Source organism: Monodon monoceros, unplaced genomic scaffold (genome assembly GCF_005190385.1).
Source record: "Monodon monoceros isolate NGI ecotype Baffin Bay Population unplaced genomic scaffold, NGI_Narwhal_1 Super_Scaffold_6, whole genome shotgun sequence".
Lineage (NCBI taxonomy): Eukaryota > Metazoa > Chordata > Mammalia > Artiodactyla > Monodontidae > Monodon > Monodon monoceros.
The window spans coordinates 34,996,446-35,008,766 of NW_021703783.1; the positions used below are offsets into that span (position 1 = coordinate 34,996,446).

General features: G+C 37.3%; 1 protein-coding gene across 4 annotated transcripts in view; it reads right to left on the bottom strand.

Moving 5' to 3' along the window:
• SCAF11 (SR-related CTD associated factor 11) overlaps positions 1–12,321 on the bottom strand; it is a 71,383-nt gene that overhangs the window by 40,890 nt on the left and 18,172 nt on the right. For 3 of the 4 annotated variants that reach the window (XM_029204343.1, XM_029204342.1, XM_029204340.1), the window contains exons 2-3: positions 8,136–8,189; positions 984–1,065 (exon numbers count right to left, since the gene is read on the bottom strand). In XM_029204343.1, coding sequence (XP_029060176.1) covers positions 984–1,044 — 61 coding nt within the window. In that variant the 5' untranslated portion in view covers positions 1,045–1,065; positions 8,136–8,189. The remainder of the gene's footprint in view (positions 1–983; positions 1,066–8,135; positions 8,190–12,321) is intronic. The other variant, XM_029204341.1, reaches the window with a different exon arrangement.

The window sequence follows — 12,321 nt, forward strand, 5'->3', positions numbered from 1 at the left end:
AGATTTATTTTTATATTTATGTATTATATTTATTTATTATAAATTTATTTAGATGTCCACTGGCTTCAAATATCAGAACTTTCAAATACTACATAAAATAACTGAACAGCAATTAGACCCAGAAGAAAAAAATATTTGTGAACTGGAAGAACTGAAGAAACTACCTAGACCGTAAGAGACAGACAAGGAGATATAAAAACAGAGGTTGGGAAATGAGGTCAGAACAAAGTCTAACATATTAATTGAAGTTCAGAAGAAGAGACTAAAGGGCAGGCAATAGTTGAAGCAGTAATGGCTGGGAAATGATAAAACAAAAATATGATCCAACAGATAAAGGACACACAAGGTATACTAAACAGGAGTAATAAAAAGAATCCATGTTTAGAAACAAAGTAGCAAAACTGTACAATATCAAAGATGAAAACAAGATCTTAAAAGCAAAAAGAGGGAAAAGACAGATCATCTACAAGGGAATGACAATTAGGTTGAAAAGACATTCCTTGACAGCTAGTAAGAAAACTAGAAAATGGCTAAATAATATCTTCAAAGTGCTAAGAGACAAAAAAAAATTTATCAATCCAGAATTGTATATCTTTCAATAGTTTTGAAGAGGATAAAATAAATACAAAAACTTAAGTTTACCACCAACAGACTTTCACTAAAGAACGTGAGATTTTTTTCAGGAAGAAGGGAATGGAGAAAAAACCAAGGACAGTAATAATAAAAACAAAAAAATGTCATTCCTAAATCAGTAGGGAGCAAAACTTAAGAAGAAAAAGAGCAGAGCTCAATGAACTAAAAACTGACTGATCAAAAATAAGACAAGAGAAGAGGGAAAAAAAAGGTGTGCACTTCTTATTTAGGCAGCTTATTTCACAGTTTAAGAACAAAAATATGTAAATACAAAAAACTCCTTGTTAACAAACAGTATGGAAACACTAACTTTTGCTTTCAACACACAAGCTTTATAAAAATTAAGTTACCTTCCATATCTTCATAGTCCTGATCTCCCACATTTAGGGTATATAGAGTTTTCTTCTTCATTTCTCCTTGAAAAAGGGTTTCCTATAGGATGAATTATAATAGAGAATTTTTATGTTTGCCTTGTCCCAATAATATATATATTAAAAAAAAAACCCAAACTGTAAGAAATTATTTTACACATAAAAAAACACAATACAAACCAAGCCAGTAAATTTTCTGGATAATCCAGTACACTTTTATACTCCTTGCCACCAAGCACTGTCTTACTGAAAGGAGAAGCCTTGTATAAGTATTAAACAACAAAGACTAATGATAAATTTTTTGGTACAGACATAAATACAATCAGAGCTTAGAGAAAAGAGATCCATTTGGACTGAAGTTTTCATTGAAGTTGACAGGTTACATATGTTAAGGAGCTTAACACATTTAAGGAGCAAAACAGTATGAAGGAATAAAAAGGAATTTAGCTAGGCCAATCTGACAAATAAGAGTCAGTGGGTATAACAACTGACACTACAGAAATACAAAGGATCATGAGAGGTTACTAAAAGCAACTATATGCCAATAAAATGGACAACCTGGAAGAAATGGACACATTCTTAGAAATGCACAACCTTCCGAGACTCAACCAGGAAGAAACAGAAAATATGAACAGACCAATCATAAGCACTGAAATTTACACTGATTAAAAATCTTCCAACAGGGCTTCCCTGGTGGCGCAGTGGTTGAAAGTCCGCCTGCCGATGCAGGGGACACGGGTTCGTGCCCCAGTCCGGGAAGATCCCAACATGCCACAGAGCGGCTGGGCCCGTAAGCCATGGCTGCTGAGCCTGCACGTCAGAGCCTGTGCCCCGCAATGGGAAAGGCCACAACAGTGAGAGGCCCGTGTAACGCAAAAAAAAAAAAAAAAATCTTCCAACAAACAAAAGCCCAGGACCAGATGGCTTCACAGGCAAATTCTATCAAACATTTATAGAAGAGCTAACACCTTTCCTTCTCAAACTCTTCCAAAATATAGCAGAGGGAGGAACACTCCCAAACTCAATTCTACAAGGCCACCATCACCCTGATACCAAAACCAGACAAAGATGTCACAAAGCAAGAAAACTACAGGCCAATATCACTGATGAACATAGATGCAAAAATCCTCAGCAAAATACTAGCAAACAGAATCCAACAGCACATTAAAAGGATCATACACCATGATCAAGTGGGGTTTATTCCAGGAATGCAAGGATTCTTCAAGATACGCAAATCAATCAATGTGATAAACCATATTAACAAATTGAGGGAGAAAAACCATACAATCATCTCAATAGATGCAGAGAAAGCTTTCGACAAAATTCAACACCCATTTATGATAAACACTCTCCAGCAAGGAGGCATGGAGGGAACTTACCTCAACATAATAAAGGCCATATACGACAAACCCACAGCCAACATCATCCTCAATGGTGAAAAACTGAAACCATTTCCTCTAAGATCAGGAACAAGACAAGGTTGCCCACTCTCACCACTATTAATCAACATAGTTTTGGAAGTTTTAGTCACAGCAATCAAGAAGAAAAAGAAATAAAAGGAATCCAAATTGGAAAAGAAGAAGTAAAACTGTCAACTGTTTGCAGATAACATGATACTATACACAGAGAATCCTAAAGATGCTACCAGAAAACTACTAGAGCTAATCAATGAATTTGGTAAAGTAGCAAGATACAAAATTAATGCACGGAAATCTGTTGCATTCCTATACATGAGTGATGAAAAATCTGTAAGTGAAATTAAGAAAACACTCTCATTTACCATTGCAACAAAAAGAATAAAATATCTAGGAATAAACTTATCTAAGGAGACAAAATACCTATATGCAGAAAATTATAAGAGACTGATGAAATTAAAGATGATACAAACAGATGGAGAGATATACCATGTTCTTGGATTGGAAGAATCAACATTCTGTAAATGACTCTACCACCCAAAGCAATCTACAGATTCAATGCAATCCCTATCAAACTACCACTGGCATTTTTCACAGAACTAGAACAAAAAATTTCACAATTTGTATGGAAACACAAAAGACCCGGAACAGCCAAAGCAATCTTGGGAAAGAAAAATGGAGCTGAAGGAATCAGGCTCCCTGACTTCAGACTACACTACAAAGCTACAGTAGTCAAGACAGTATGGTACTGGCACAAAAACAAAATTACAGATCAATGAAACAGGATAGAAAGCCCAGAGATAAACCCACGCACATATGGTCACCTTATGTTTGATAAAGGAGGCAGGAAGTTACAGTGGAGAAAGGACAGCCTCTTCAATAAGTGGTGCTGGGAAAACTGGACAGCTACATGTAATAGAATGGAACTAGAACACTCCCTAATACCATACACAAAAATAAACTCAAAATGGATTAAAGACCTAAATGTAAGGCCAGACACTATCAAACTCTTACAGGAAAACACAGGCAGAACACTCTATGACATAAATCACAGCAAGAACTTCTTTGACCCACCTCCTAGAAAATGGAAATAAAAACAAAAATAAACAAATGGGACCTAATGAAACTTAAAAGCTTTTGCACAGCAAAGGAAAACATAAACAAGACGAAAAGACAGCCCTCAGAATGGGAGAAGGTATTTGCAAATGAAGCAACAAAGGATTTATCTCCAAAATTTACAAGCAGCTCAATATCAAAAAACAAACAACCCAATCCAAAAATGGGCAGAAGACCTAAATAGACATTTCTCCAAAGAAGATATACAGATTGCCAACAAACCAATGAAAGAACGCTCAACATCATTAATCATTAGAGAAATGCAAATCAAAACCCCAAGATATCTCATCTCACACTGGTCAGAATGGCTATCATCAAAAAATCTACAAACAATAAATGCTGGAGAGGGTGTGGAGAAAAGGGAACCCTCTTGCACTGTTGGTGGGAATGTAAATTGATATAGCCACTATGGAGAACAGTATGGAGGTTCCTTAAAAAACTACAAATAGAACTACCATACGACCCAGCAATCCCACTACTGGGCATATACCCTGAGAAAAACATAATTCAAAAAGAGTCATGTACCACAATGTTCATTGCAGCTCTATTTACAATAGCCAGGACATGGAAGCAACCTAAGTGTCCATCATCGGATGAATGGATAAAGAAGATGTGGCACATATATACAATGGAATATTACTCAGCCATAAAAAGAAACGAAATTGAGTTATTTGCAGTGAGGTAGATGGACCTAGAGTCTGTCATACAGAGTGAAGTAAGAAAGAGAAAAACAAATACCGTATGCTAACACATATATATGGAATCTAAAAAACAAACAAACAAAAATGGTCCTGAAGAACCTAGGGGCAAGACGGGAATAAAGACGCAGACCTACTAGTGAATGGACTTGAGGATAGGGGCAGGGGGAAGGGTAAGCTGGGACAAAGTGAGAGAGTGGCATAGACATATATACACTACCAAATGTAAAATAGATAGCTAGTGGAAAGCAGCTGCATAGCACAGGGAGATCAGCTCAGTGCTTTGTGACCACCTAGAGGGGTGGGAGGGAGGGAGACGCAAGAGGGAAGAGATACGGGGAACATATGTATATGTATAACTGATTCACTTTGTTATAAAGCAGAAACTAACACGCCATTGTAAAGCAAGTATACTCCAATAAAGATGTTAAAAAAAAAAAAAAAGTCAGTGGGTGAAAGAGCAACTGTATGTATATACTGAGAAGAAATGGGCATGTAAGCCAAGAAGTTCATCTGAAAGATTACAGTGAGGGTAACGAGAGTAATAAGCAGAGCAATATAAATCAAGTAGGGCTAGATTATAGACAGATCTCTAATGACTGACTGAGAGGTTTAGAGTCAATCCTATAGATTCTTCTGAGGAAGACTGACATGAATATAAGCAATGTAAATGAATCTTTTAAAAGAATGATCTGCCTGCAAAACACAGAACGATTATAGAGCGGGGAGAGATTGGAAGCAGAGATGTTTGCATAGCTAGAGTAATTGGCTATGAAGTGAATAAAAAAGAAAGAAATTTTGAAGAGCTGAAGAATTTCTGACATTTGGCGACTAAATAAATACAAAGGAAGGAGTAAAAGATCATTTTGGCCTAGGGGACTAGGAAAATGGTGATTACAAGAGACAAAATGAGAAACAGAGGAAAGGAAATTAATTTGTTAGTCGAGGGGAACAAATTTATGAAGTAAAATTATTTTTTAAATCAACTCTTAGAATTCTTTCTTGAACTGATGCAAGACGAGTGATTGCAATGAAGTATTCAAATATATTTTGTAACATCTAGGCACAAAAAATCCCCAATTTCGTCAGTTATGATTCTTCCATGTGTACATGAAGTAGTTTTTCTATTAGTTTGTTAAATAACGTACACATGTGAGTTTCTACATTAAAGGTATGTACTGCCTAGGAAAATTCTGTATTAGATTAATAAGGAGAAATGCAAAGGCCCATACTTCGATTCAATACCCAAGCAGAAAATAAGAAACTAACAGATACAAGAATAATTTAAAGGTTTTAGTAGGTTAAAAATTGGAAATTTGAGTCAGGACTAGAGTTACTTTTAAAAGGTTAATTCAATCACAGTCTACCTTAATAAAAGTAGATAGAATGTCAAGAACAAAAGGAAAACTTCCCACTCAGCCTACATTAACATTTGTTTTAGTTCTGGTGCTATTCTTCAGGTATCAGGTAACAACTTATAGGCTAAGGTAAATACATTGGCTTCTTTGAGTGTGATAAGCCAGTAAGGGGTTTAAGGCAGAGGAGGCAGCAAAGGGAAAAGCAGAGGCCAGCAAGCAGACTACTGCAATAATCTAGAGGGGGAGATGACAGTGGCTTGTACTAAAGTAGTAGCAAGGTTGATGAAAAGTGCTCAGATTCCAGCAGTTTTCAAAATACAGCCATCAGGATTTGCTGACAGACTAAATGCGGCATATGTGTTAGAGCAAGATTCCAGGATTATTCCACAGTATTTTGATTTGAGTAACTAGAATGATGGAATTGCTGAGATAGAATACTTTTAAAAATATTCCGATAGTCACAGGTTACTATTCCACTTGGTATTTACTCAGGACAGTATCAATATCACTTGGGAACTTGCTACAAAGATACCTCAGGCACCACTCTAGACTATAAGAATCTGCACTTTATCAAGATTTGTGCAAGATTCATATGTACAGTAAAGCCAACTTCCAAACTTAGCTGATTTTAGAATCATACTATGCCCCTGTATGATCTATAATTGAGTGTAATTCTTCATTTGGGGAAATTCATACCACACCATCTTACCCCATTATCCTAACTACCTGAGAATTAAAAAAAAAAAAAAATTGTAATTTTTGTCATAAGCATACCTGTGCTTATGACACTGTCTAGCAATAAAAAGCATTCAAATGTTAACCATTACTATTAATGCACATTTTCCATCCCAATCCCAGTCTTAAAACCATTAAGTGCCTGCCAATTAACTACTCAAAAATTTGATACTCCCTCTAAGAATGTTATTTTTATTTTCCCTTGAAGAAACCATAAGCAAGGCTATTTGTTAGTGATGTCGGGGTGGCAGTGGGGGTGGGGGGTGGAATTCGATCCATTATTATAGGCCAGCGGTCAAAAAACTGGCTGTTTCTGTAAATAAAGTTTTGTTGAAGAACAGCCATGCTCATTCCTTTATATTGCCTATGGCTGCTTTTGCACTACAATGGCAAAGCTGAATAGTTACTACAGAAACTGTATACTTGGCAAAGCCTAAAATAATTACGATCTGGCCCTTTTCAGAAAACGTTTACCAAGCCTATTACAGACTATAGAAGGCTGCCTAGTTTGGAGATGTGGCTCAGTCTTTCACTGCAGAGGGCCCGTCAAGCTTTCCTAAGTATAGGCACCTATTTACATTTGTACTCAACCTGTACTATGGCACAACAGCTTCTCATTACACATCTGAGTCAATGGTTCTGCAATGGTGTCCTTGAGTTTCTTTAAAAATACCCTGAAGGCTATGTGATTTTGTTGATTTATCTACATTTATTTTATCAATCTGGCTTAAACTATCATGGATATTTGCCCTAGTGCTTTCCACTTGTTCGCTTCAGAGTAAGGTTAAGGCAATTACCTCCTTCAGCTTAATAGTAATTTCCTTTCCAACTTCTTTGCTACATAATCAACTCCCTCCTGCTTCTAATATGTCACTGTTAATTTTTAAATCCCTTGCAGAATGGTCCCTCTAATTTTTTTTCCTACCTGATTTCCACCATATAACACTCTTACCACACTTTGCAAGTAGACCTGTTTGCTTCAAGTGGGCTATTTTGACAAGTTTTTGTTTAGAATATCCTTCGCCTGGAGCTTTAATACCAGCACTCTTCAGTATAGATAGGAATGTCCCTTTAGCACTAGTTTTAGAAAAAAACTGCCTGGGTTCAAACATTAACTAGTCTGACACTTACTAGTAGTATGACTTCTTTAAGCCTGTTTCCTATTCTATAAAATGGAGATAAAACAGTAACCATTTCAGTCATTATGAAAATCAAATTACATAATCTCATAATCCATTTAAAGTGTTCAGACTAGCACAAAGTACTCAACAACAAACACACATGCACAGACACATGAATACCTCCCCACCTCAAACGGATTTTACGTATATCACAGGATTAAAACTGATAAATCTGTATGACTCTCAGATTTTCATTATTAACAAGTGAACAAATTTTAAAAACTCCTGTAACTCAAAGAATATCCACATATAGAAAGAATATGAGTAAAATGTTTACAAAATTTAAATTGTCAAATAGTTCTTCAAACGGAACTTACACAAAGATAAATAAGTTCTTTATTCTACATTGATAATATTTATCAAGATTCCTGTTTATCTGAAAATAAAAATGTTGAAGCAAGACACAAAATCTAGGACTCACAAAGTAAATAGCCCTAGGATTTCTGTATCCTATTTTCTACTTTATATAGATATAGGAGATAAAACACTAAATGCCGTAACATATGGCAACTCCAGCAAAAAAGAAGAGGTCATGTTTAAGTGAAGCTCCAACCACAACTTCCTAGGTGGTACCTAAGAGTGTCATTTAGTTTTTAATAAGTATACAAATATTTACAAGGCTTCTTACCCTTAAGATGCTTCAGGTCGAGCAGTCAGGTAATCGGTTTTCCATCAAACTTTTCTGGAGAGGGAATTATGAAAATTAGTCCTATTTCATTTCATTTTCACCTGGCTGCTCCCTTATTTAACTTGGGTACAGAAGAAAGGAGACTAGCAAAGTATAAAGAAGTACTTATTACAGAGGGCCCCAGATGTGAGTATAATTTATCTAGAACTTAAAACATTTCGACAGAGTGACTATATGCCTGCAGATATGAAGACACACATATGTACTGGAAGCAAACAATAATGAAAACATTTTGTTCAGGGAGGGAGAAGTACAAGAAAGCACATTTCAGCATATAGGAGAAAACCGACTGAAAACAGAGTAATGGAGAATTAGAAGAAAATCTACCCCAACAAATACACATAGGCTTACCACCTAAGAAAGCAATTTAGAAAAAGATATACAAAAAGATATTTAAAGAGCCCAGAAATTCAACTACTAGTATTTCAATTACTTCCTGAACTCCAGATTTTAGTATCCTTAGCCAGTAATCACTTTTCTCTTTTTTTTCTCTTCTTTTTCAACCGGCCCCACACCGGACTCCCCACATTTCTACAGCCTGCCTCTTTCTCTCCTTCTCTTTCTCTCTCTCTCTCTCTCCCTCCCTCCCTCTCTCTCTCTCCCTCCCTCCCTCTCTCTCTCTCTATTTATTAAATATTTAGTCAGTGCTCCATATTTTCTATTTATTTATTAAATATTTAGTCAGTGCTCCATATTTTCTAGGTACCAACTAGACCTTAAGCACTGACACACCTGATAAAAACAAAAACAAAAATCAGTAACAACAGAGTATAGCAGATGCTGTAATGGTGGTAAGCACAGGATATTATAGAAGCACACAGTGAGCACTGATGTATCCTTGCAACATACGCCTTTGTAAAAAAAAGGCTTCCGAATGAAGACCAAATATATTTAAAATGTATTTTTCTAACCCCACCCAACTATTCTGTACCATTATAGCATTTCCATCCTTAAAGGACTCAAAAATGGGATTGTCAACTTGAACATGATAGTGAGGATTTTAATTTTTAAAACAAACGAAGGATATATGCAAACAGGTAAGGTGATTCTGACTATTTTACACTTCCTCTATGGGAGTGACTATTAGGCAAACATGAAACACACACTGTACCTGATCCCACACAATAAAGTTTTATCCCCAGAAAAAGCTTCTCAGACTAATGTTTAGACATATAGGTAGAAAAAAGTATCTTTTCTCTTTCTTCAAATTTTATAACATAGTACATTTTCATACAATGATCTGAGTATGTTAATATCTAACTGAATGTAATGAATTAAAAAAAATAATTTACAGGTCTTTAATAAACAAAGTGTTTGCCCTTCAACACACCAATTTCTCTCTACTCACGATCACAAGTTACATATTTTTTCAACATCAAATTTTTTTAGTTAAAAATAAAACTCTTTGGCTTCCCTGGTGGCGCAGTGGTTGAGAATCTGCCTGCTAATGCAGGGGACACGGGTTCGAGCCCTTGTCTGGGAGGGTCCCACATGCCGCGGAGCAACTAGGCCTGTGAGCCACAACTACTGAGCCTGCGCGTCTGGAGCCTGTGCTCCGCAACAAGAGAGGCCGTGATACTGAGAGGCCCACGCACCATGATGAAGAGTGGCCCCCGCTTGCCACAACTAGAGAAAGTCCTCGCACAGAAACGAAGACCCAACACAGCAAAAATAAATAAATTAATAAACTCCTACCCCCAACATCTTCTTAAAAAAATAAATAAATAATAAAAAAATAAAACTCTTAATCAGAAAATAATTCAGTGGAGAACCAACAAATTAGGATATCTATTTACAAAAACAGCAACAAAATTTTCATTCCTGCCAATACTTTCAATTTCACCCCAACTTTATAAATACCAGCCAACAGTAAAACTGAAATGGATATAAAAATCAATTTTTGTTTTATTGGATTCATTTACATGCTGCTATGGTCTTAATGTTTATATCCCCCCAAAATTCATGGTGAAATCCTTATCCCTAAAGGTGATGGCATTATTAGTAAGGGGGGCCTTTCGGATGTACTTAAGTTAAGAGGGTGGAACCCTCATGAAAGGGATTAGTGCCTTATAAAAGAGGCTCCAAAAAGATCCCTAATCCCTTCCACCATGTGATGATTCAAGGGAAAGTCTGAGACCTGGAAGAGGGCCCTCACCCAACCATGGTAGCACCCTGATCCTGAACTTTTAGCCTCTAGAAATAATTTCATTCTTTTTTTAAAAAATTTATTCATTTTTGGCTGTGTTGGGTCTTCGTTGCTGTGCGCAGGCTTTCTCTAGTTGCAGTGAGTGGGGGCTACTCTTTGTTGCAGTGCACGTGCTTCTCATTGCGGTGGCTTCTCTTGTTGTGGAGCACGGGCTCTAGGCACGCAGGCTCAATAGCTGTGGCTCGCAGGCTCTGGAGTGCAGGCTCAGTAGTTGTGGCGCACAGGCTTAGTTGCTCCGTGGCAGCTTCCCAGAACAGGGCTCGAATCTGTGTCCCCTGCATTGGCAGGTGGATTCTTAACCACTGCACCACCAGGGACTGTAAGGTCGGATCTTAACAAACGGCACCGCGAAACAGAGGAAAGCTTCAAGTGAGCTTTATTAGGGAGCGCTCCCAGGCGAGGTTCACTGGTCCAAGAGAAAGGGGGCCAGAGAAGTCGTACCCGGGCGAGGGTTGGGCAAGATTTTATAGGGGAAGAAGGGAAAGGGGTGTGGTGAATCTGGGAGGGCGCAGGGTATTCCTTATTTGGTGGTCTTTTCGGGTATCCTGGGAGACCGTTAGTCCCGCCCCTCGAAAGGCGGGAAGGCTGGGCCGGGTTCAAAGTCCCCAGGTCAGTTCCTGGAACTGGGTGGTCCGGAGAGTTTCGGTCTGATGCAACCTGTGAATCTGATTGTGTTCCCCTGCCTCTGTTGGCCTTACAGGGACGTCCCAATTTCGTTCTTTACAAACCACGCAGGTTTTGGTATTTTGTTATAGCAACCCAAACAGACTAAGACACATGCTCTGCTTTCAGTTACTATTGCATATCAGGCCCTGGAAATACTTTCTATCTAGTTCAGTTTTTGACAGGGTTATCAGTGATTTGGTTGCTTGTCAGCAGTTGATCAACAGTAGCAATTTGGAGGAATCTTTTCATATTCAACTCCTTCATTCTAAACCTATATCCAAAAAAAGGCTTGTTTTCTCAGCACCATTCACTGATGAACAGATAATCCTATGTCTTGTAGTTTACCAGGTAAACTGAAAATAAAGAACCTGAAGTCACCCACATTTATACGTCTTGTAATAAAACCAGCTTCATATATCGATCCAGGAAGTAAAGATATGCCTTCAAAATGTCTCTAACATTCTTACAGTGTCTGCAACAGGAAGTGAGTGCCAAAAGACTCCACTAATATGAAGGATGTCACCTCATACTATGCTCTATGATGAGCAATAACCTAATTATTGAAATGAATCATTTTTTAAAAAGGTTAAAATGAATAAAAACTAAAACATTTCCAAAGTGAAAGGCAAGCCAGAAATCCTCAGGCAGAGAACATAGATTAAATTGAAAATAGGAAAACAGTTTTTCAAATGTAATATAATTTTGGTAAGAGTTCATGAAAACTATGCTATTACTCTAAAAGAAAAATTAATGTTCCCATTTCCTTCTACACTTAATGTAGCATCATCTCCTTGACAAAACTTGCACTGTTATACATGGCAGGATCACATATATGTTGAAAAAAATAAGATATAACTGACAAACCATATTTAACTACAAAATAAGGAGATTCAAGTTGCCGTGACATTCTAAAACAGATAAGCGAGACTGGGAAGTTTCCATTCTGTGTAAAATGGAATAAGCACATTCTACCTTGTTAATCTCACTGAATGAAACTATAAAACGTAGACAGAATAAATGGAGCAGCTAACTGAAAATTAAAAGGTAAGCAATAACAGGTAGATTGGGGAAGAGCCCAAAATCTGATATATTATCAAACTGGTAGTGCGTTTATAATTTCTTCCCCATCCAATTTTCCCTCCAGGCTGGGCTTCATGAAGCCTGAAACCTATAAAGTGACCACTAGTGAGAGAGAGAGCGAGAGTGAGCGAGAGAGAGAGAGAGAGAGAGAGAGAGAGAGAGAGAGAGAGAGAG